General features: G+C 42.1%; 1 protein-coding gene across 10 annotated transcripts in view; it reads right to left on the reverse strand.

The window, feature by feature from the left end:
* LOC135378078 (serine/threonine-protein kinase PRP4 homolog) overlaps positions 1–26,034 on the reverse strand; it is a 42,432-nt gene that overhangs the window by 10,398 nt on the left and 6,000 nt on the right. For all 10 annotated transcript variants that reach the window (XR_010418261.1, XR_010418260.1, XR_010418258.1 and 7 more), the window contains exons 3-16: positions 25,309–25,704; positions 23,363–23,500; positions 22,759–22,884; positions 20,719–20,803; positions 19,467–19,571; positions 17,678–17,789; positions 14,086–14,150; positions 9,915–10,002; positions 9,572–9,719; positions 8,743–8,880; positions 8,099–8,252; positions 7,842–7,956; positions 1,946–2,184; positions 1,654–1,861 (exon numbers count right to left, since the gene is read on the reverse strand). Coding sequence is in view for 1 of the 10 variants with exons in the window: in XM_064610931.1 (XP_064467001.1) it covers positions 1,658–1,861; positions 1,946–2,184; positions 7,842–7,956; positions 8,099–8,252; positions 8,743–8,880; positions 9,572–9,719; positions 9,915–10,002; positions 14,086–14,150; positions 17,678–17,789; positions 19,467–19,571; positions 20,719–20,803; positions 22,759–22,884; positions 23,363–23,500; positions 25,309–25,704 (2,113 nt within the window). In the remaining 9 variants the exon portion in view is untranslated. The remainder of the gene's footprint in view (positions 1–1,653; positions 1,862–1,945; positions 2,185–7,841; positions 7,957–8,098; positions 8,253–8,742; positions 8,881–9,571; positions 9,720–9,914; positions 10,003–14,085; positions 14,151–17,677; positions 17,790–19,466; positions 19,572–20,718; positions 20,804–22,758; positions 22,885–23,362; positions 23,501–25,308; positions 25,705–26,034) is intronic.

Genomic DNA, 26,034 nt, shown 5'->3' on the forward strand with positions numbered 1-26,034 from the left:
GTGTCTTTGAATGGGATGAGGTATTTCCTACATAGGCTGTCTATTTTTGGCAAAAAAAAACAACAAAAAACGTTGCCTTCACTTGGCAAAATTTCGAGTTCAATTCTGAAAATTAAACTTCCCACAAACAAAAACAAGTAGATTTTTTTACAGGAATTAATAACACATTAGGTGAAACACCCTGTATACGTCTCTCTCTCTGTCTGTCTGTCTGTGTCTGTGTCTCTGTCTGTCTGTCTGTCTCTCTCTCTCTCTCTCTGTGTCTGTCTCTCTGTCTCTCTCTCTCTCTGTCTGTCTGTCTCTGTCGGTCTCTCTCTCTTTCTCTGCCTGTCTCTCTCTCTCTCTGTCTGTCTGTCAGTCTCTCTCTCTGTCTGTCTGTCTGTGTCTTTCTCTCTGTGTGTGTGTGTGTGTGTGTGTGTGTGTTTTTCCTGAAAAGAACATGAAAAAGTAGCCACACATTAGGTGAAACACCCTGTATACATATGAAACTCTCTCTCTCTCTGTCTCTCTCTTTCTGCCTGTCTGTCTGTGTGTGTGTGTGTTTCCTGAAAAGAACATGAAAAGTAGCCACACATGTAAAAGGTACTGCTATGGTATCCCCTGCAGTTGTTCCACCAGGATACGCATTAGGTGCCCAAAAACATAATGCACCATGGGCCTCATAATGTCAGTGTTAAGCAGTTGAACACATCCAGCAAAAAGGAACAGAACTTTCACTTCCTTAAATATGGCGTTTGAGTAGGGTGTCGCAATCAGCTGTGGACAAAACAAATAAACGCACACAAATGTAATGGCCCTCTCGGCTGGCCTTTAGCTTCGTGTCACGTGCGGAATATACTAATCATATTGTGATCGTATCACCTATGGGCAAACACTGTAAGCGAAGAGGAAGTTGAAGCACCATTTCTCTCTCTATCGTTAAAAAATCACTTCTTGAGAAATTCATTTAGTTTACCTGCCATGAATCATGTCACCTGGAAAAGCATCTGTCAGCTAATTATATCAAATGAGGCAAAAATATACTGATTCTGGTGTTTCTACAGCGAGATTGAAAGGTCGTAAAAATATGCATAATGCTGGAAAACATACATGACTCTGTATCATGAGCATTTCAGTGTATCACACAAAAGACATCATTGCCATGCATTACCTACACAAATAATCTGTAAAGATGTGATTAGTTCTATTAACCTTGAGCCATTACAAGCCGCCATACAATTCCTTGCACATCTGCACCACAAATACCAAGCTTTCCCCAATGGTTTTTGGACATGAACAGTTTGAACATCACAGCAACTGCAGGTTATGTTAACAAGGTGTTAAGAGGACAACTGAATTTTAGAGTTGGAGCCTTGCCTGTTTCAGAGGCCTGGTAAGTACATATAGGTGGGTACTTGTCGTACCCACTATGTACGACAAGCATTTACTGAAACGGCAATTTAGATCCTGAACTCATCTGCAGATCTGAAGGTTTTTCAAAACTAAGAGGCCTCCACAGAAAACTGAAGGTGTAGCAAAACTGACTCAAGTGAAGTGCTGACATATATTATTAAAAAACATTTGTCAGTATAATCCTGACTGAGCTACCATGATGAGCTGGCAGCATTGTTAAAACTGATCAAAAAGTAACTATAGCGAAGTATTATGACTCACCCTTTCATATCTTGTCATGAATAAAAGGGTGCGCAAGAGCTTGGTTGATGGATATCCGTTTAGCAGGGTCAAGCACCAATGTCTTCTCGATGAGGTCCTTCAGCTGCAATACCTTTTTCATCTGGTCTTCTGGTAGACGCTGCCGTCCAATCAACTCACTTGTGAGGTCCCGAGTCTGATTAATATTAGTCATTACCACAATCTTTTCCTGAAAAATTGTCACAGTCAAACCCAGAAAAGTCAAATTCAGTATAAAAACACATTAAAACGTTCAATGGCTGCACCAACTTACCCTTTCGGTCACCTTGTCAACTTCATGATAGAGAAAGTTGCAGTTGACATCAAAGTGCTGCTCCCGAAAGGTGCCCTTGCGAATTAGGCGATTTGGAAATTTTCCTTTGAGGTCCATGCAGAATTTAAGCATCTGGTTGTTTGACTTCCCAGGAAACATTATCTTTCCAGTGTAGAGCTCGTACAAAGTACATCCAACACTCCACATGTCAATGCTGAAGTCGTATCCCAAACCTAAAACTAAAAAGTTTATTTCTGCTACAAAATTACTGCACAAATTTACAAAAGTTGTGTTACTCATATAATTACAAGTTCTTGTAGCAAACAATGTAGCAAGCCAACCATATTTTTCAAGCCTAGATTTCCCTTGCTTTGAATGTGAGGTTGATTGATTGGATTGATTGATTGATTCGGCATTTTTTGGTACAACAGCAAGGGTCATAAATGGGCAGATTTTAGGTTCAGTCACTTTCTTCTACAAATCAACACTGTGACCTGCAATCTGCTCTTTTTGCCCTTTCTACCCATTTTATTGAAATATCAATATGAACAGGTTGAGGTTCTATGTCACGAGACAACTATGATCCAATCAACACTGCAGTGGCTAGACCATGAGTAAATTTTGCCCAGGTGAGGGTTCTTCAGTTGGTGGGATGGTTAGTGAAAGATAATGAAAAGTAAAGAATAGAAAACTAATATACTTGCTACATGACACCAATTAGATTAGTTTAAAACCATGCTGCCAGTTGTGCTTATATCTCTATGCCACATGTCTCAATACCCCAATTTTTGTGCACCAAGCAGCACGTTATTTCCTAAGTCTAAAGTACGCAGTTCAGAGTGTGTTTTTCTGCATTCCAAATAAGGCACAAATGTCTATTCAAAAACATTCAATCCATAACCAAAGAACACACACATACACACAATGTTCAAAACATGTCTGAAAAAATTATTTCAGAGGTCACTAATTTATTAGAAGAAAGAGTTACGGCATTTGCTTGCATGACTAACGCAATTATTTTCTCAAGAATGTAGCAGCAAACCCTGAACTCAACAATGAAGGTATATTCGACTACAGTTTTATTCAAAAACATCTAAATTGGCGTGCTGTGGAATCAGCGGGTGTTCCCTCGTCATAGCTGAAATTATTATCCTTGCATTCCATCCTGCAAAGCTCCTCTTCTGTTCTATCAAGGTCTGAAGAAATTGTAATTATCTCAAGTCGTTTTAAAGTAACATTGGGAGGCATGTCCCACACCTGAACGATCCATTTTTCAAATGGTCTGTAGTGGTGGTCACCTTACTTGCCAGGCTCTCATGACTGTTTCTCGGCTGCTACCCACTTGACATACAGTCTATGAATGTTTTCTTTGAAAGGTTTGATCACAGAAATATCTAGCAGTTGCAAAACAAACATCACTCCTCTAAGTATCATTGCCACATCAGTGCATTCTGCGACCTTCTCTCTTACCAGTACAACTAAATATTCACAGAAACTATCCCCTGACTCTCAAGGAAGCAAAAGTGATGAGAACAAAGAGAACAACTTCGAGGTGTTAAGCATCGGTGAACCAGACAAAAATATACTGTAAGTGCGAAAACAGCAAAGGTCTCAACAAAGGGCTATGTTACTTCTTTGTGCTTCTCGCATGTTTTCACCACAATGGCTGGACATCATGACCATTCACCTCTAAAATATGTGCATCGTTTAAGTGCTCGCTTGCACTGTGAATGCTAGCACTGCTCAATGCAGGTCGGCCACACTGCTAGAATCTGCGGGCATAAAAACGGGAACAGAAATATTTCATTTTATTCCCCCACAAGTTCAAAAACGTGGTAATTATTTGGACAAACACACTGAGTTGGCCACTAACTTGTCCTGATTGAAAGGTCACAGATCACATACTGACACTGTTCCCAGAGTAGGAAATAAAGACAAGACTATCCCAAAAGCCTTCTATATTCTGGCTAGCTTCTCGGACCTTCCAGTCGCATGCCACAGATCCCATCTCATGGAATATAACCACTATAGTCAGTGACAACGTAAGTCATACACTTGACTCCGCCCCCACACAAGAATCGCTCCGCGCGCGAATGTAGTGCGGCGTGGCCAAGTGGGGACTTGTGGGGAGAGAGAGAGAGAGAGAGAGCCAGCACTACATCGTGAAGCTGGGACGTCGTGCAAAGGCTGGTAGCCAACCACAGGAGCCTTCCATGGATGAGTGGGCAGTCCCAATTGTTGTTGTTTTTTAAATTCCGTGTTAGCGCCGCGAAGCAACTGTGGCTATGAGCGGCGTACAGACGTGGACAGATGGAGAGAGGACAGCAGGAAGGAGTGGGGGACAGGGGGGGGGGGGGGTTAGTATGCATCCTGGGGCCGACTTCAGGGGGAACTGTGTCGACATTCGTCTGGAAAGTCTTCGGAAAACCCAGGGAAAACCTCAGACAGCACAGTAGGTGACAGGATTCGAACCCATGTCACTTCCCAGTCTCTGCGTGGAGGTCCCAATTGTAGGACTTAAGTTGTCACTGACTATGCATTCGTCCAGACACTTGTCTAATTGGGAATAAATTCTTTCAGTTTCCTTTGCGTGCAGCCTTCCTGCTCATAGTTCCAGGACGTTTTTTTTTAATTGAAACTATTATTTTACTGCTTATGACAGTCTAGAACAAACAGAAACAGAAACATGATGTAAAGACAGGATGTAGCACAATCAGGCATGATGACATTCTACAGCAAAGGTGCAGAAATATGACAGCGATGGGATATGTATGTAGGGGAAAAAAAGCCTAACTGGCAGTTTGACGTTAAGAAAACACATGTCACGAACACTATATCGCAAGAATTTGGATAACAATTTACAAGCTACAACTGGTACAGAGCACAGGGCTGTGCTTCGTACCAATAATAAGGTGTAATGAACAATGAACCACTTTCTGAACTTTCTAAAAGGCTAGCCCGATCTAAACTCGAATATGCTGTGTCTCTATGGCATCCTAACTCTATTATTCTAATCAATTCAAGTGAACTTATTCAAAATAATGCAGCACGTTTAATTCTCCGTAACTACTACCGCACACCAAGTGTAGCATCAATGAAAAATTCCTTACTACAACTCCCCCATTGCACTACACGGCAAACTTCCAAATGTTTTGTTATTTTGCAATGTCTATCATCACATTCATAACCTATGCGCTAAACTACTACCTCCGCCCTTGTACGTTTCTTCTCACCTTGATCATCAGCATAAGGTTGGAATAATGTTATGTCAAACTAAAACTTGCATTCAGTCATTTATTCATTGTACTTCAGAAGAGTGGAACCTTCTAGGATCAATCGCATACATGCAAGCTCACCTTCAATTTAACTCTGCTTTAGCCACACTGTTCAATGTCATGTAACAATAATTACTGTTATGCTTTATGTTACCAGAGAAATTCTATGTAACTACTTGTAACCAGTTTTCCTATGTCGCTGTAAAAGTGGTTAATTTCGCAGTCTTAACAATTTGCGAATTTGTGTGGAAGAGCGTTTCGGGAATATTTCACAGGACCTTAATTTCGCGAATTCGTGTGGAAGCGGACAGAAGCGTGATCAGGGAGATCGGGGGTCCTTGACACTGGCGGCAGTGTCATAAGGCCTCTACATGCCAGCTGACTTGTAGAGGCTTACAATTAACTCCAATCCCGTGGCAATGGCATACGTGCTGGTTTTGTGAAAGCAGGTATCTGCAATGCCAAGTGTATGTGTGTGTGTATAATTGAGGGTTTTATGGCACAAGGGCAACACTGCCAAGTGTACAGTATGCGAATAAACTACTGATGTTGAAGTGGCGTTTCAACTGTAGCAGTGTTTGACAAGAACAAATTTGTAAGAATAAAGATCGTTAAGTAAGTCGATTTGTCTTTGTGGAGCTCATATCGTCGCGAATTCCAATGCCCATCCCCACTGGGCACTTTTCACTTTCGCTTTTCATCCCCACTGCCTATATTTTGCGGAACCTTAATTTCGTGAAAAAAGTTAGATCGCGAAATTCGCGAAAATTTCTACTTTTACAGTATAACTGTTCCTACTGCCCTTTTTGTCATTAATTTGTATTGTATATAGACACACCGCTCTGTAATGCCTATGGGCCCTGAGGGTAAATAAATAAGTGAGTCTATGCATCATTGATGAGGCATTCAATCCCACTGCAAAGCTGTGACATGATAATGAGGAGGAGTTAGAGTTTTTTGGTGCAAAAGCATTCAAGACAACATGATGGAACATCATATCAGTGTCAATGAAGCACAGGTAAACACACTTGGCTTGTGTTAAACTCTGATATTTTGTACTTCTGGTTTCACAATTTTGGTTGACCCACTATTCAAACAGCTCTATTGTTTAGTTCATACTTTTTGTTCCGTCTTACAATGGTCCTGCCATAAGAACATAGATTCAAGTTAAAGTAACTTACTTACCTTACAGTTATCGCTTAAGAAACAAAAGCCGAGTAAAGCCTACTCTCAAAAACTTCAACACTTCGACTATCAAACAGAAATTACACAATGTGGTTACTACAATATGCAATAATTGCTTTCCCAAGTTATCGTCAGTAAGCTCCCACCCCTTCAGTCCAAACACATCCTTTCTCACCAGGGATTGGAACCAGAGCTGAACCCGAACTGAAAACAGCTACTATAAATTTATTTATTTATTTATAAATGGCTGTTGTTTGCTGCATTGAAACTGAACAAAAAAATATGTGGACAGATTAGTGGCTCATAAAAGGGGCACAGGTGGAATGTTTGTTTTCACAAACCAAACATGTAATGTTAGTTTCGCGAGATGGCATGAGTCGATCTTTCTACATGTAAATGAACTACGTAAATGTAAATCTTTGTAAATGCACTAGATCTACTTTCAAAAATCTGATTTTGAGACACATGAAACAGTTTTACAAACAAATCCAATAACCTAGGCTCACATGGACAGGAGTACACACAGCTCATGGTTTAGCCACGTTACAGTAATATGGTAACACCTTTAAGCCGCAACACGCTTCGTAAGACAGACGGTCAATTTGACGACATGAAGACCCGAGACAAGGAGGAAATAACAGACAACAATTTCTGAGAAATTGTTGTCTGCCTTCATTTTCACAGAAACTATTCAGATTTATTATATTACACACTATTTTACCTCTTTTTTTCTTTCTTACATGATCTTCTGTATGAACAGTTTGATTCAGTTGAAATTTCTGAGAAATTGTTGTCTGGTATTTCCTCCCTGTCTCGGGTCTTCACGTCGTCAATATGAACCAGCTAGAATGTGCCCTTTCACTATTATCGGTCAACTTGAGTTTGGTGCGAGTGAGCCATTTTCAATAGTGAAAACGATCCAAGCAGCCCGAACTCAAACCGAACTGGAAAAAAATTATGGTTACGATTCCTGCTCCCCACAGTAGAAGTCTGAACAGGTGCACTGGATTCCTCAACCAGATGATGTAAAAAATGACAAAATGGAATATTCGTGAAAAAATATGGCACTGGCTCAATAGCTTCATTAAAATTTGAACTTTAGTTACCTTCACCAAAAGTGGTAACTAGCTATAGTTACAAGCTACTTGTAACTTATTCAGAGTGGCCAAGCAAGCCAAGCTTGTGTAGAGAAAAACTTCAAAAATATGCTCTTCATGTGTAGCACATAGCAAATCGCAATTTCGCCGTGCAACATATACAGATGAATTTCTTATAAGGCAAGCAAAAGTCTGTGGCTCCTTGGTATTGGATTTAACGAGCGGGTACAGTATTTTTGCTTTCACAATACTTATGCCTAACACTACAAAAGTGTGATTGCCCCAAATCTGTCAATTGCATAGCAAGACTTCAAAAGCTCCTTTTCCGCAGCTACTTACTTATTTCAGGTGCTCGATAAAACCGGCTCACAAGGTATGGAGTGATATCATTTTCCGCAACATGAGAAGCTGAGCCAAAGTCACACAGTTTTAGCAGCAATTTCGTTTCATTCACCTGAAAGAACAGAAATTCAAACAGACATTACAATTCATACTTTGAAGATCATGATAGCCAACAAAAATGTTCATGCATTTGGTTAAGGAAAAAGGGGTGAGGCCACCTCAAGCTGCCAAATTTATGGCTAGACATTACATACCAAGATGTTGTCCGGCTTAATGTCAGCATGGAGTATATTGCATCTTTTCAGCAGTTTCAGGGCAAAAAATAATTGTTGGCTGTAGGAACGCACAGCCTTGATGTGTAGCCCAACATCTTTTCCATACTTTTTTAATACTTCACGAAGGTTCATGCTGTGGGAAGGAAAACAATAAAATACTGTGTGTAGAACAAGTGTCCCCTCCGATTCAATGTACCAAGAACTGGATGAAACCTTGCATGCTCAAATATTCTTATCCAAATCTATGCAAAATATGCAAGACTCTGGGCATGTTCGTTGCAACTCAACATAACGATCAAATGCAAGAAAACGTGAGGCATACAAGGGCCGGTTCGCATAAAAGTTATGCAAGAATCTCAGACTCATTCTCAACAGCCTTGGCAGGCCATTGAGCATGTGTCTACTATATGAGCAGGAAGTGTTGTTAAGGCTACCTAGAGTGAGTCTGAAAGACTTTCATGCAAACCAACCAAAGATGCCATCGTTGTCAGTCATGCGCTTCTTGCAATCAGTCATCATGTTACGCAAAATATGCCATGGAGCAAGATCCTATTAGTGTAAAGTTATTGCATTTCAATGCCTGCAAAAGCATACTAATACAGATGCATAAAGGAAAAGCTTACCTCAGTGGCTCAAAAACAAGACAGAGATGTTGCTTATGAAAAAAGTGTCTGTAGAGTCTCAAGCAATGGAACTTGTCGTCGGGATCAGCATCGTTCAGTCTTCGTAACATTTCAAGCTCTTTGAGGCCTGTTCTATGCCTAAGTTACAAAATAGCATTGTTAAAAGACTGTCACATACTGGTGTTATCAAAATATACCGTAATGCCGCACATTTCTCTGCATGCCAGTTTTCGTGAGATCGACCAGCTTTTAGACGCCTCTGCTCTGGACTATCCCGGCCGGATTAGGCGAGGTCGCCAACTTTCTGAGCAACAAACGTTTATTACGAGTTGCACAGTTGTACATTTTTTCCATATCTTCTCGTTGGAAGGGTCACAACCTTCACCGTCTGTAAGGCCTGTCAAGTTTTCGGTCTTTTGAATGCATGTCATCAGAACGTTGGCCAGTCATCAATGTCTGTATGACTACTGAGTTCACACTTGAGAAATGACAGCTTTAGTTCCATGCATTGTCTACCCAAAGTGCTATTGTGAAATACCAAGTGTAGCGACGGTTCCCTGGCATGGTGCAGTTGACTTCGTTGATTTGCAGCACCTTTGTTCGTAGCCTTTTCATTATCGCCTTGAAAGTTTTCTTCCACATTACATCTGAGGGCTGCAGAAGGGGATTGAATCCACCAGAAATATTGAACAAGCACAGGTAGTGCTGAAAACTACAGGTTTCTAAAGCCTGCTGGCCACTGTTTTTTGGTCCCAGCGTGGTGAGAAATGCACGGTAGTACGATAACTACACACCTACTGTGTAAAAAATGTGCTTTATGAATACTTACATTACTTCATTATTCCTGATTATCTTTACTGCAACATCCTGATTCCCACGTGCCATATCTCTTGCCCGTACAACATTGCTAAAGACACCTTGGCCAGTGTACCCATACACTGTGTAACGGCTGTCTAGTACTTCACCAATGCGGACACCTTGGCCAAAGAAAATCCTTGTATACAATGTGTTTACCAGCCAGAATAAAGGCTGTCCGATTAACAAACATTAGGAAATTTTTACGTTGCACAACAATGACACCTTGAAGCTGAAGACAACTGTACCACCCATCAGAACCCAACCAATGAAAGCAACATCAGAGTGTTATGCACGCAGCCAGTAAGTCAACTTACGGTAGTATCCCTCTGCATCATCCCAGTTGTCTGTCAGGTTTGGATTATCTTGTGCATGGAGAGAGAACTTCTGAATGGAATTTGGGCTCTGAAAGCAAAACGTTACTGTTGTACTGCAGCAACAAAGAATCATTTTTGTCAGATACCAATATGTAGTCTGTCAATTCAAGTCATCATACAAAAAACAAAATTTGTAGCAAAAACAAATACTGCCCGACACCTATCATAGCCAGACAAAAACTTTCATTACTTCTGCAGAAAGCTGAGACTATTACAGGTTTTCCCACCCATTTTAATCCAAGTGTCATCTAAATTAATCTCTGTGCAGTCTAATTTAATCCAGATGTCATTCACTTCAATCTGGGTGCTAACTTTTTTGTTAGGTAGAGTGTGGTTACTACAGTTTGTTTGTTTATTTTCACCGCATAAATGCACCGTCGTGTGCCACCAGAAGTTTGTACTGTAAGTAGGGAACGTGTTATGTGCGTAAATGTGGGACTACTTTATCCGCACACACCCTGTACTTTTAATGGAATTTATACCTCATAATTGAGTCTATCAACTGATAACGTATTGAGGAGGATTCATATAGATGGGCTCACAAAAATTGCCTAATAGAGGTTGGATAGTTTGCACAGATTGGCAATAAATATTCAATCAACGATAATTCATGATAACATCTATGTTACTGATAATGAAAGTGATGGATAATGGAAGTGATTGATAATGTGTGACCCAAGATTCGAGGGTTCAAACCTGGCCGCAAATAATAATAAATGGTACTGTGATGTTACACGTAAGGTTTGTCTGCGCAGTGTGGCGACATGTTGCACGTCCCGCAGGGTAGGACTGCGGATAATTTGGACCACCAGGGGTTCTTTTGACGTGCACCACAAATCTCTGACACACGGTGCAGGAAACAATGTTTACCTCCCCCACATTGCTACCGCCCTCGGCCGGGAGCGAACCCGCGATCTTGAACTCAGCAAGCCAGTACGTTACCGACTGAGCTACCGAGGACGGTAACCCGCCATCTTCCGCGAGGGACGTTAAATGTGGTGTGCCGTGTGTCGAGATTTCGGCGCAGGTTAAAGAACCCTCAGGTGGGCAAAACTAATCCACAGACCCGACCACTGTGGCATCGCTCATGCTCGCAGTTGTCTTGTGACGTAAAGCTCCGAATTAGTATTATCATTATAATGTGTGAAATGCTCAAGCCCTCCCAGTTGATTCTAGTTGCTGATAAGAAGTTATCAACTGGTAAGGATTGATAATTCCCAAAAAAGCAATAAGGCCACTGTATGTGTTGAGGGAAAACTGCTAACAAGATCATTGATATCATAGAAGAGATTATGGGGACAATCGGTAAAGAGTTCCTGATAAGGGCTTGTATGCAAGCTGGTCGGCCCTGGGGGACTCAGCACAAAGCTTCCCTGAGTGATAGTGTCTGATAAGAACTCCCAGAATGATACCCAAGCAGCACAATGTACTGAAAGTTGAGTGCAATAGGGGTGGACGGGTAGGTGGAAGACCTTGAACAGACCCGTGAAACTAAAGAACATTGATAAGACACATACCGGACACCCCCATTGCACTCGACTTTCAGTACATTGTGCTGCTTGGGTAATGTCACTAAATGATAACCAAATGATAAACAAGGTCTTATACTCTGATCAGAGTTAAGTGTTGAAACATGCCTGCCAGCCAACCAACCAACCAACCAACAATTATCACTTTATATTATCAGTAGCTAATTTCCTGGGACCTGCAGTTATCCTTATTAGCTAGTTCATATCAGCCACCAGTTCCTTTATTGGTAGGTACTTATTAGATACCACATTTTTTGCACGTATCCTCAATGAGAGCACGAAACCTTGTTTAGTCCCTTAAAAGTAAGTAAAGTTATCGGTCTGCAAACTTATCAGTTATCACTCAGAGAACCATGTTCAAAAGGCCACTTTGTCAGTTAGTCTTTGGTAAGGAGTCCTTATCAGCAACACAACAGTCCACGCGTCCACACTGCCTACTCCATAACATTGTCTGTTGTTATCGATGAAATAGGTCAGAATGACCAGGTTGGTCTCCTTTATGGCCAATTATGAATCCTTATCAGTCAATAGCTCCTTCTCGGCAACCGGAATCGACTGGTCCACACGGACCTCATCATTTCACCTCAGTCACTGCCGTTTTAAGTACACTAGCTCTTATCAGAATTATCACTCACTGAATATTTATCGCCAATCCGTGTAAAGTATCCAGCCCCGATTAGGCATTTTTTGTGAGTGCAGGTGTATGAACCCTCATCAACACCTTATAAGTCGATATTCAATAATCAGGTATGAATTGCATTTAAAGTTCTTGCAAAACACTGTAGATTAACTTGGACAGCACCCAGATTAAATTATAGATGGTACACAGATTAATGTGGATGGCACTTGGATTAAAATAGATGGGAAAACCTGTTTTATTATGCAGTACACTCGGAACTACTGTGCAGTAACAGAGGTACACACTAACAATCATGATCGGAGCCCCTAGCTTTATGCAAAATTTCGTAGAATTTGCTATGTCTCGCGGAACCTGTTCGTCAGAATCGTCTGTTTTTCGCAGAATATTCGATATCTTATAGAATTAGGTAAGGATTTCAATCGATCTGCAACATTTTAGCAGGTTAAACCTGATCAGCCGCGACTGCAATGCCTGACACTACTGATAATGCTGGCACCTACATGGCTGAATGTGCCGCAATGAAAGTAAATTCAGGGAAGGCAACACCTGGAGAGAGATTGACAAAGTTGAGCCTAGTTTTCTTTGCGCGCTGAAAAGTTACGATAGGCTGGAAAAGCGCACAGCATAAGTCTGTATCCGATCTTCAGAGTATGCTACACATTTTTTTTCTGCTTGTTTTGTATTGCCCACAGAATCCCGCAGATTCCTGAATCCCACTTCGCAGAAAAGTAAATTTTCCACCGCAGAAAGCTAGGTGCTTTAATTAACAATCACGATGCATTGTATGCACCTCACTCTACTAGTCACTAAGAACAGTATCCCTTGATAGCAAAGATAGCAACACAAGTAGCAGGAACAGTAACAAAGCAACACAAATCACATGCACAATAGCAGTTTTAGATGAGACACTGTTCTTGGCAATGGTCCCAGAATTTTCAATTAAAGGTTATGCGTTGTAACACAAGCTTCAACACTATGACCTCTGCAAACCCCCTTATGCTGCTAAAAGGAGAGAAAGCCCAATGAAATGATTGAGTCAACTGCCAGTATACACATAAGCCATGATTTATGAGCATGGACACATCAACTGTGTGCTGTCATTTTCTTGCGCAGTTCTATGCCCACTTGACATGCAGCCTGTGGGGTCAAAATGTGTTAACACTTTGTGTAGTCCCTATTCATGTATGGCCCCAGGAAATGGTACAATCCCTGCCTAAGAACGATTCTTCCATATTACATGCCTAGAAAAAAGATGAAGCACTAGAAATAAAAATCTGGCCCATGATAAGCATTAAGAGTTGCAACCTTTTGCAAATATTTGCCGGGCTTGGCCTTTTCGTTCCAGTTTTCTGGAGACTAGTCAAATAGTTCCGGTGTCAACAGTAAGAGCACACATGGTAGGCGTTTGTCTACTGGACTCAAGAGCCACCCCTCGGTTGGCAAAAACCTAGTGGCACGGCACGCACGACGTCATACCCATGTTCATAACTCCGGTTCTAAAAATCGAGAGTTCAACACTAGCAGTGCTCAAGAGCAGACTCCTCTCAATGCAGGTCGCTGGAGTCAATGACGCACGATTACTCTCTTATGCCAAGACTCTGACTCGCTGGTTACACGAGTGGTAATAAATGAGCGCACCCATGTAATCTACAAACACGATACCATGTTCTCAGAATATCAATGCAGTAGTCATTCATAAAGTTGAAGTTGACCCACTGACTTTTCTACTTTGTCATGAGACTGATTGTATCTCAGCAATGTGAAATGCAGGAAACTGCAGTTTACGAGGCAATAAATAAATTGAAGGAAAAGAAAAGTCCACCTCAAATGTCCTTGCTCAGACTGGAATGAAGTCACACAGCAGTGAAAGGTAAAATAGTAACCCACCATCAGAACTAGAACATTGTGGCTTGACCCAAAAGTTAGTGCCAAGCATGCTTACCGAATAATTTTCAGCAAACATGTCCTCTGAGAACATGTCAAACTGTTTCTGCTTCTTATCCTGTCCTGAAACAGAGGGAACAACAAAAATCTTCAAAACAGCACATCTGAAGAAAAATGAAAGCTCACTAGTGATAATAATAGATGCTTGTAATAGTAAACTAGAGTCACTAAATAAGCTTCGCTTCAGAGTATCGACACTGAGGTCCAAGGGAGAGCAGGGGCGCCATCTTGTTTCCGCACCACATCGGTACCATCCCCATTTGAGGATCAAAGACTGCTAACGTAATGCTCCCTGTGGGATAGAGAAGCATGTACGATTGTTGCGCGATAATCCATGTATTGTCAACCAGAGCGTCCCGAGGATGTCAAGGTGAGCTCAAGGCCGTCAACTGCTGCTTGCAAACGAAAGGACAATTTCACCCGCGCACGTTAGATGGCATCGTGCGCTAACGTGCGCAGTGCGCGTGGGTAGCGTGGCGCCGAAACAAGACGGCGCATGCTCGCTCTTGGAACTCAGTGTCGATGCTCTGAAGCGTAGCTTATTTAGTGACTCTATAGTAAACTACTGTGGTGGCAATTACATCTGAGCAAGTGTCTATTGCACGTTCCAGTAGGAGGGGTAGACTTCTTGGTGTGCAGGAAGAGGAAGCATAAGAAAACAAAAACTTCCTGATTACACAATAACTCACCCCCCAGACCCCCAATCAGACCTCCCAGGTTGCAATTATAAGCAGCTTCCACTAGCAAATTGCTTATTTGACAAAGATACACGAGTCTTGTCACCCAGATACAGAATGCAATGGAGGCTGTCTATAGTCCACCATGCGGGAGCGGCACAACCTGACTATGTAGCTCGCCATATCCACTAAGAAGCTATTACCAACATCACCGAATAAACATGCGGTACTTCAGAAAAACCAAAGAGGATGATCAACATCCTCTTGATCAACAAATATGAGCAAAACTTACTACAAAAGGACATTTTACTGATTTTACCCCTTAATGGTTCAGTTTTTCTAGCAAGAGTTGAACCAAAATGGTTTAATACAGGGTGTCGAACCGAAACGTTTTTCGTTCCGGTTTTCGTTCCGGTTACATCATAAACGTTCCGGTACCGGTTCTGCTCCGGAGCAAAAAAATAACGGTTCATACCGGTTTTTAACCGGTTTCGCTTCTGCTGGGAATATTCATCCCCACAAAAAAAATAAATGTTACAAAATGTAAACCCGTTTATTCCGCATACATGGTATTTAATAGACAGATGTGAAATTGGTAGCTCCTGGTTCCTGTAGGTTACTGTCTGAATGAGCTTTCTGCTTTCTTGAAGCGCATGCTACAAACGGACTTGTTTGTCGTGATGTCATACGTAAAGTACTTTCTTGCTGGGTTGGAGCGATCGCGTCCCATCCGAATGTCTGTTGCTACTGTCTAGCCAGCAAGCACCACGCAGTACGAGTACGACGCTTACGAGTACGACGCAAATCGAGGAACACCTTCACTCACAAACGCGCTCGACGGCTCCGTCATATTTGCTTCGTGTCCTGTCCACAAAAGAGTTGCTACATCGCACGGGCTTGCCCTCGCGTATACGTAAATGTATTCAACTTAGCTGCTCTCAAACAAGGGACGCGTTGCGCAACATTACCGATAAAGAAGCCATTATGCAGCCCCCCTGGGTCGCTGTTTAGTTGGGGAGAGTTTGGGGGGATCAAATTAAAACGAACACTACGGCACATTGCTAGAGAGTCACATGTACCTCTAAGTCTGTGTGCGTGCGCGAACGATAAACCATTACAAAGGGAGCCTAAGGGTCATAGTATACCAACATACATTCCACCGTAACCGTAACCCTCGTATAGTATCCATGACATGACTTCAGAGCACACGACGTCTGTTTCATTCGCCTATCCGTAGTCCAAACCGGCGAAGTTTTTTCTTGGACCGAAAACCGTTAAATATATTTTTCGGTTTCCCTCCTGAGCGAAAAAAACGTATACGGTTTCGATTCCGTTCCGGTTCGCACCAAAATAGCGTTTTTTTTTTCGGTTTTCGGTTCCGGTTTTCGGTTCGCTCCGACACCCTGGTTTAATATGTCAGTGGTTCTCAATTTCAAACTCACCATAAACCACACAAACGACACAATGTTCCATGACGAGTCGCACTTGTCACAGGTCACAAAACGGCTGATGACTCACTCAAATGATATGTGATGAGCACAGCTCGTTACAAACTGCTTACGGGTTAAGGACATATGTTCAAGAATTACACATTGGTTTATACTCGTGTTCAATTTAAGAAGGAAAAGAAATCTAGTCCGTCGACTACATATGCCGTTGGAGCTAAGGAGATGCAATAGCGCGTCAGGAGAAATACTGCAGTACCACCACACAACGTAGTGTCATGTGGCCAGTCTTAACAGCAAATACGGAAGCAGAGTAAGTATGATGGATTACATTATCTTTCAGAGGGGTGTGCGTAACCTATGCGCAGCCATCCTATCTGCGGCGCAGTAATATTTTGAGAACTGACGGACTAGATTTCTATTCCTTCTTATGTTGAACACGACTATAGTTCTCATTTAAGAGCGAGCCCAATGGATGACAGCATTGTTACTTCCACTAAGACCGAACTAAACAAACCTGCATGCCTAATGTCGGAAGCAGCATTGCAATGCGTCAAACAGGTGAAGTTTAATGCTGAGCAGGACACTTTCACAAATGCATGTTGTCGAGCATGCCATTACAGTGTGAACAGTCACGCTATGTTGCTCAAAGCAGACATCCACACATCATTTTGTATGACAAAACGCTCTATAACAGATTTTGCTCAGATTCGTCAATGCGCATCAGTGATGTTGGTTTCAAGTTAAGCAGCAGGTAGTCGACGTTACTGCAGCCCGTCAGCTCGAGTATGCATGCCATACACGGCACAAGCCAGTAGCATAAGTTCATCTGCTGAGCTGCAACAGCGAGGTGCATACACTTCCCTAAATACCAACTTGCATCGGACAGGCAGGAGAGATTTCCTCCTCCTCTCTCACCCGCATGTGAGGTATCGAGTTTCGAGTATGGGGGAGTAAGGGGTCACATAGCCCCCATGTAATCCACATTCGTCTAAACGTCAGGCTCTGATAGATCTACCAAGCTTTGGCAAAGTGCTGTAACAATCCTGGAGAATATCATATGTTACTCTCTAAGCTGTCTCGGGGGCACTTTTCGTGACTCTCTCACGGGCAGTGCCTTTGCACTGCAAATGATGAATGCTTACACACTGAGCAGGCTGGAAGGTCTATGCTTCACGAATTTGTTCATTGTTACTGTTTTTCCAAGCATAACACACTACTCAGTATTTTACTGAATTTGGCACTGGTTCTCTTTGGTCACTCCAAAATGTTTTGGTTGCTGGTAGTTATTCCGCTAGCATAAGCATGTAGCGATGCGGTCCATAAGCATAAACAGTAGCAGGAGTTGTATCCATATGCAGCTATTCACAGCTGTAAAGTAATCTACTTGATAAGTTCTTATAATAAAATTACACACAGTACACAAAAGCTTCCGCAGCTAGAATCTTCATTTACTTGATCCACATACCTGTGTCTCCATCTCCACCTGCCTCCTGAGCCATCATCATTTGTCTTTTTGCCATGATGGCTGCCTCAAAGTCCGTCGTATCAGCACTCTGTTCGTCATTAATATCAGACACCTAAAAACATGAGTCTAAATTACACAATACCAGTATGACTAAAGGAGGTTCCACAGGAACAAGGACACATGGTGCCAAAGATAGAAAGCAAACGACGTGACGAGCCACATTACTCATGTTTTCTCGTGCCATGTCAGAGAGAGAAGGTGGAAAAAGAGAAGAACCAGAGGAAGAGGATAGGACTGTGAGCATGAGAAGGGCTTGTGATGGAACCCTCACTAAGAGGCGACCATATGCCCTACCTGTGGAGAGAACACTATTTTTCTCATGCTTTCTCATTTTTGGTCCATTTTGTTTGTTTGGAAACATGGACAGTGCCCTTGTTCCTCAGTATCCTTTTCTTATGGCACCCAAGAGCACATCTTATCTTGCAGCCTTCAAATGCAAAGTCATCACAGCAGCCAAGGCTGTTGTGGCAACAACGTGGCAAAAGGAAGATGCTTTCAGAAATGATGTGAAACCACCCGTGCACATTTCTGAGGTGGCTGGTGACACATATTTTGGACAACAGGAGCAATCTCGCATGGCATCATAATGAGGCACATGGATGGACAGAACAAACAAAAATGTGTGTGTAAACAGTTGAGACAAGAAGATCAGCTAACACGGGTTGCAATTCTGTTCTCGCTTCTCTGAGTTGTAATGTGAGGGCCCTATTGCAATTGAACCTCTGTATGCAATAAGGGGATAAGTCAAAAAATCCTAAACCGAGAAAACTTCAAGTGAATTTCCGGTAAAGTAATTGCAGCTGGGTTTCCTCGAATAATGAAAATACAAAATGTCCAACATGTATGTATGTGTCTACTCTACATGCATATCCTGTTAGCATCGGTTTCAGGTGTGTGACAGAGCAAAAATTGAAAATCCAAGAGCATGACATATTCCCTTCAATGTAACATCGCATGCACAGCGTTTTCATGCAGGAAAAAACAGTTTTCACAAGTCTGACTTTGATGGTGATGCCAAGTAGGGCGAAGTCACCTTTGTGCAGTGGAGCGGCCAGGATCGGGATTGCTTTATGATCAATGCTGCTAAAGGAGCACAATCTTGAAAATAATATTCTAGATGGCCAGCATAATAGGACTTATTAGATCAGTACACACACTTTTCCGATTACAACGCTCAATGGCACTGCTGACATGGTCACATGCTGCATGGAGAACATGTTTCTCGAGTGGAAATCGAAGTTCCTGTCCGCATTGTAGCAAAGTTTAAGCTACACCATTTGTATGTGTAGAAAAGGAGCCCGATCTGACAGTCCGTCCCATTGACACACAAGCAATTCCCGTTTCTTACCCTTCTGTAGCGGGCCAATAAATTGCAATACGGTCCTAAATTTTCTTTGTCAGGTCCATACTGGTATGTAGATGTCATTGCAGCAAAAATATTAAAAGGGGATAAGTCAACTTATCCTATTGCATACAGAGCTTCAATTGGTGGCATCTTGTGTGTAAATATAGCACAGTCACCTTAAAGTACTTGAATATAATGCAATTTATTTATAACTGCAATATATTGCACCCATAACAAAACAAAATTTGCAAATTAACCATGAGCACCATCAAATGCATAGTTGTGTTCAGCCTAATTATTAATAACATGTACGTAAACACAATAGGCATACATAGTTGTAAACGATGCATTCTTTTCATAAGCCTAGGATGACTCAATACTGACCATGTTTTCAATAGTCACAGAATCTGGTGTGCAGGAACCACTATGACGAGAATGCACAGGAGATGAGAAAGTGCTGCTTTCAACCTGGTTATCAACACCTAATCTCTGTAAGAAGGAGATTAGAAAAATTATGAAGTGAGTTCATGCAGCTTAATTTAAAACATGTGGCCTTGAAAACATCACACAACTTGCAAATGACTATGCTCCATTGCACCTGGTGACTTTATGGCCGCCAATACTGCAGCTCCTTTACATTTCTCAAAGCGTGCCGCACTGAAGGATGCTGTTTGAATCCCTCTAACAACCACTACATGTGTCACCCCTACCTTCACTCCTATGCAATTAAAACTATGAACGACTGTGACATGGCTATATAATAAATTCATACTTATCTATGCATGTATGTCACTGATATGACACATTCATGTATTCATATACAGATGCAACATTCATGTGTGCAACATGCACAGCATCACAGTGCCACAAACATGAACAACCACCTAGCACTGTACAGCCTGCAACACTCCCTACAACCGCAACTATGTAATACAACTAAGTTTGATGCGACCACTGGAACCAGTGGCAAGCTTCATGAACATGTGCTCTAGCAGAACCTGCTGTCCCTTATCTTATTCTCAGACTCTGAACTGCTGCCACACTCCCCTTCTCAAGTTAAAGCACACCTGAACTGAAAGAAGTGAGCAAGAATATCACAGGCAAAAAATGATACCTTGTTATCAAAGAGGGTGCTGCTTTCTAGTGATACTATAACAACTGTGTGCCTTTTAAAGCTACACTTGTTCATTCCTCCCTCATAGGACATCACAAGCCTTTAATGTGCACCATTACAAAGGCTTATGCTATTCATGGGCACACAAAAATATTGTGACTATCAAGCAAGCATAACTAGGGTATGAACAATGACCACATCCTAGGACTAGTGCTAGGAAGCAGATTTTATTAAAGGTCACAGCTTGATGACATGCTCTGTTGACCCACATCACTGTCCCTACAATACACCATATTGTGTACTGCAGTTAAGGAACATATAAAATCATTTTCACAACCCTTGAAAGTCATCACCACACGGTGTTAGCCCGAACAACCAATACTTTTCGCATGAGACATGCCAAACAAACAAGGTGAAAAGATATTTTCTGACTTTGGTACAGCAATGGCTCCTGAAATCCGTGCATAAAAGTGTGCTTACATACCCCTTGTGCAAAGGGCACAGCATTCCTGCGCTACTCACCTTTAGTAGCTCCTGCCGCTGTTGTCGCTGTCTTTCTATTACCTTTTCTTCGTCTTCATCATCCTCAATATCCACATCTTCAATTCTGAAACCGGGAATCCACACTGTGAAAGACATCTACAAGTATCTCAATGAAAATTTAAAATTACGAACGTTATCGTCCCGTTTATTATACTTATTTTCTCGCATTACTAATGTGCGTGCATAATGTGCCCCTAACTTGGGTGCACAAACATTGACACTTTATTTTTCCCAGTGTATGTGATGCACCATGACTCCAGCAGCATTATTGGCCTGTTTCACATTGCACTAGCCACTGCATGCAACCACCAGAGCTCAGGTGCTAGGCATGTTTTTGAGAAGGAGGTAGGAGGATTAAAACAAAATGGTACTTAGTGTACCGTCAGTGGGAGTTCCATGTTTTTTCCCATTTGCGTAATTAGTGCAGCCCCTTCTAGGCCACTATTATGTTATTGGGCAAAATATTGTTAACAATTAAATGCAAGTAAATAGGGTGTATACATGCATTCCTCGAACACAATCATTATCAAAATAAAGTCATTTGTTTCCTTCATGTTACGCTGCTATATGTCAAGTGACCTTTCACTTCAAAGCAAACTATTTTGTGAGCAAACAGTAGAACTATGCAGATACTGCATTCACAAAAATAAAAAAATTTTACAGAAGGAAAAGATGCATTAAAGTACGAGTGGCTCCAAAAATTCAAAGGGCTTAAAGGAGCACGGAAAGCACTTGGAACATATCTTTTTTTACTGCGTCATATGAACATACTACCTTCAGGCACTGTCACTCAAAATATTTCCTTTGGGAAGTGCAAACTTCCTTAGAAAATTACTTTACAAGAGAAAGCGCAGTGGCGGCTTCCTTCGGTGGAGTCCTTCCACGCTCCGTTCTTTAACCCTCAACAATGTCACAAGAGGCAACACTGAATAAAGTCACTTGTGTGGCGAAAGTTGTCATTCTGTTCCTGAATTGCATTGCCAGTAGTGACACACCAGCACAGAATACACAGGTAACATAATGGCTTCTCAGATGTTGGCAGCAAATAAGATGCATTCTCCTCACTTTCTTTGCTTGAAATGTTCTGTGTTACCTATGACTATTTCTGCTGACAAGTGTTCCTGCTGGGAGATCATGATCCTCGCTCATGATCCCTTCAAAGTTTCTTCATCACAGGTTCCCATGACGTCAGCAGAAATCTGCGGATGAGCTCACCCATATTGCCATTATACCCCCTGCTCCATGTCAGCAGCGAGTAATGCAACAATAAATAATGCTTGTGGAAGTAGTACTGCTTTTTGCACCAATTAAGAGTGGCAGTGTGTTCAAACACCTCAAAAGCTTCAAAGCTCTTGAATACAGATACGGCTGAACCTCTATGTAACGAAATTTGCGGGAATAGCAATTTCTTTTGTTGTATACTGAAACAGATTAGACTTAGATTTATGCCATGAACTGTGGAGAGGCAAGCAACATAAATGTGCATATGCAGTAGAATCCCAATGATATGATCACAACTCGTCCCAGCCAGACGCCAGCAACACGTCCCAGCCAGAACGCCAACATGTTGCACTTCGTCTCTACAAACACTTTTGCAGGTTGTTGTGTACGACACTATGAATAGGGCCTTGTGTTTTACGGTAAAACCCATTGTTACCCCCCAATTTGCATTATGACCACTCTGGGTAAAACCCGAAAACTAATTTAGCAAAGTGCCAATTGAGGCACCAGGAATTCCAGGGCACTGGAAATCGCTAAGCACTGTACATCGAGCACGGCTGTTTCACATCTTGTGTTTATCGGCTCCTGAAATAAAACCAGATTTTTTGTGGCGATCGTTATATCAATATCTTATTTACATGTACTTCAATGGGTGACCTGACGGGAACCAGCAATTTGATCGTAATATCGGAGTTATGGTTATATCGAAGATCATAATAAACGGGCTCGACTGTATTTCTTTCTTTATATGCGAGCTCAACACAGATCAAGTGTACCAGCATAATTCTCCGAACATACTCATCTGATGACGACACAGATGCTTTCCCTTTCTTCTTGTTGCTGGAGCTGCTCTTCGAGCCATAACGATCTCGTTCATCTTTGTGATCCCTGCCATCACGGCTGCCCCGAACTCGATCATCGCCTCTAAAAGAACATGCCAGTGGTCCGTGAGGCACAAACCTTTAAATATTGGATAATGCAATGTGTTCATGCAAACACTGTTCATCTAACATTCAATTTGAGAGGGGCTAAGAACTTTTTCAAAAAATTCCCCAAATAAAAGCTACTGCTACAGCAAGTACCATGTTTACCTTATATTGTGGTATTGAGTGATGCTTTCTGCAAAGCTTTGATACTCAGGTTCTCTCAGTAATCAAATTTGGTATGTTATCTGCACTGAGTAGCTTTGTCCACTCAACTTGAGGTAAAAATGCTATCATGTTGCATGAAGGGTTTCGTACCAATATTATATAACTGCAGGTGAATCACTGTATGCTGCCAGCATAAGTATTTGATTTGATACTCAAACATGCTAATGTAATTGCATGTATTCATACTTCATTTGCACTGCCAATTCATCGTTATGTTAGTTGCATGTCACCAAATCCAATTTTGGAATTACCTTAATCCACGTGGTGAACGACTCCTGCATGATCCTCGGTCTCTCATGCGTGGGCTACGTGACCGTCGTCCTTTAAAGGGACTTCGATGGCGACTCCGCAGAGGGGATCTTGGTCGAGGACTTCGTTCACGCATGTTCCTAGGCAGAACAGCTCTTTGTAACATCTAATAGATCGTTTTTAGTGAAACCTATTGACTAGGGCTGTGCGAATGGTGATTTTCAAGATCGAATCGAATAGGACTATTCACAAATCGAACATACGAATAATTCACACATAAATGCAGACATCTTACTTTTAATAAAGCAGATAAGATACACAAAATTTCTGTTAACATCCACAGGTTGTTTCCGTGCAAAAACACTAACTGCTCAACATGCTCCGGCGAGAGATCTGTGCGACGATTCGTCACAGATGTCGCTGGTATTGAAAGGTACCTCTGGGCTGCCTTACGCAGACTCAGATACGTCGTCTGTCCTACTGCTTTCCACCACGTTAGTGGGTTGTCCCGTCTAGGTAGCAATGACTATTCAAGGTAATGGGCAACCTGATGTGTTGTGGATGTTATCGAAGACACTCCCTTACTTGTTGCTAGTTTTTCCAACACTCCCCATACAGTTGAATTATTGTCTGCAGCTTCCCCACTTGCCTGTGCAATAGCTTATTCTGAAATTTTCAGAAGCTTCGAGAAGTTCGTTTTCCATATCTGTGCATAACAGAATCTTAATCTTTGCACGGTTCTTTTCTGACACAGTCTCAAAGCAGACATCTTTAAATGTCCAGCTGTTAGTTGTAATGCTGTAACAGCCCGGGTAACGCCTGTAACGCTCCACACATTTTTTCGCTGCTTCAAACAATTCAGGTACGACTGACCACGGAAAGGTACTCCGACCTGGAATGTCATATTCCGGAATGACACAGTTTAGGAGATCGCGAAACCCTGGCTCATCCACAATACTGTAGGAATGCGTGCCACTCACAATGAAGGACGCAATTTTCTTAGTTATCGTTTACGCACGTAGAGAGCCTGGCGAAAGTTTCGGTTTGAAGCCACTGAACGACGCAATGTCACTTTCTGCAAGCCGTTTCTTGGCAGAAGACTCCGGCCTTGTGGTTTGGGTCTGGGCTCATAGGTTTACAAAGCAGTGGAATTGTGCAGGGTGTCGTTTTAAGCGGTTTACCAGCATGGTAGTAGTTCCCATCGGAGTTTTTAGCATTGAGCCACACGTTGAACATTTTGATGCGCCATCCCGACGATCGAAGAAGTTCCAAATGACGCTTCTGCGTGTTCCATCACCGTCGCTAGACGTTGCCATTTGGTTCACGCACAATCAGCGCTGTCAGCATCACAGATACGTCCTTATCCAACGCTGTGCCGATGTTGCTATTTGGCAAGCTTTCGGAAGTTGCTCGGTGCAGCTGTGCGCAGGTGCGTTGGATCACTCAGCACATGCACTTGGCTCCATCGTGATATAAACCGAAGCGCATCCGTAAGACCCATCTCTTTGTGCACTTACCCACGACGAACGAAAACTTATGAATGATCACATATGAAAAAAAACTAGAATATTTTCAAATATCGATATTCGATTCGACACCCGAATTGAATAAGTGACTATTCGATAAGATATTCAAAATTTTCGAATATTCACACAGCCCTACTATTGACACATCAACCAATAATCAGGGCCATCTGGCCTACATAACAGAATGCTTCTACGTAACATGATAGAGTGCAACCTACAATTTTTCTTGTGACACTTCGTTTGACACCACGTGAGTAACACTGTTCAAAATGATTTCCCGCATCATGTAATTTCACAGGCAATGCAATTTCCTTTTATTGCTCTCATATAGAAATCATATCTGAATATCATCAGCCAGGCACATAATACTGCATACTGATTCGCGTCTTTCAAATCGAAGAAATACAGTACAGAACACTCACTTTGGTGGTGAACAGTGCCTGGGCAAAGTGTGTCGTGCAACAGGAGACCTGTGACGATCTCTATCGGATACACGCCGGGGGGATGGGGAACGTCTTAATTCAAGTCGTCTTGAAGATGGGCTTCGGCGAGGACTCCTTCTAGGAGACAGTCTCCTTGGGGAAGCCTTCCTAAGTGGACTCTTTCTGGAAGGGCTCCTCCTTGGTGGACTTCTCCTCAGTGGAGGGCTTCTCTTAGGTGAGCTTCTCCTTACTGGAGTTCTTCTGGGTGGAGATCGTCGAGTAGGGCTTCTTCTTGATGGACTTTTTCTATGAGATGATGCTGACTCTCGCCTGTGCTTGGAAGGAGGACTGGAAGGATCCCGAGCCTTTTCGGGTCTTTCTTGTACATCCGTTTCTCTGAAAAAGGAGAAGAAAATGATACATGGCAGTTAAAAATTTTGCTGAAACACTTTTATCACTTAACTGCACCCTTTTTGTAAATGACCTTAACGAATGAACGAAGTAAGAGAAGGCAAGCCAGCTGGTGTACAGAGGAACAACAAAGGATACAGGCAAAATGAACTGAATGACATGAATGAATGACACAAAGACTGAAAAACCAGCAATGTACACTTAAGTTTGACCTTAATGGCTAAGGTGAAAGGGACGTTTCCATTTTCTTTTTTAGAGAAGAAAGTAGCACATGTTTCTTCCCATTTACAGTAAAACATCTGCGTGTTAAAGAAT

This window comes from Ornithodoros turicata, chromosome 1 (assembly GCF_037126465.1).
Source record: "Ornithodoros turicata isolate Travis chromosome 1, ASM3712646v1, whole genome shotgun sequence".
Classification (NCBI taxonomy): domain Eukaryota; kingdom Metazoa; phylum Arthropoda; class Arachnida; order Ixodida; family Argasidae; genus Ornithodoros; species Ornithodoros turicata.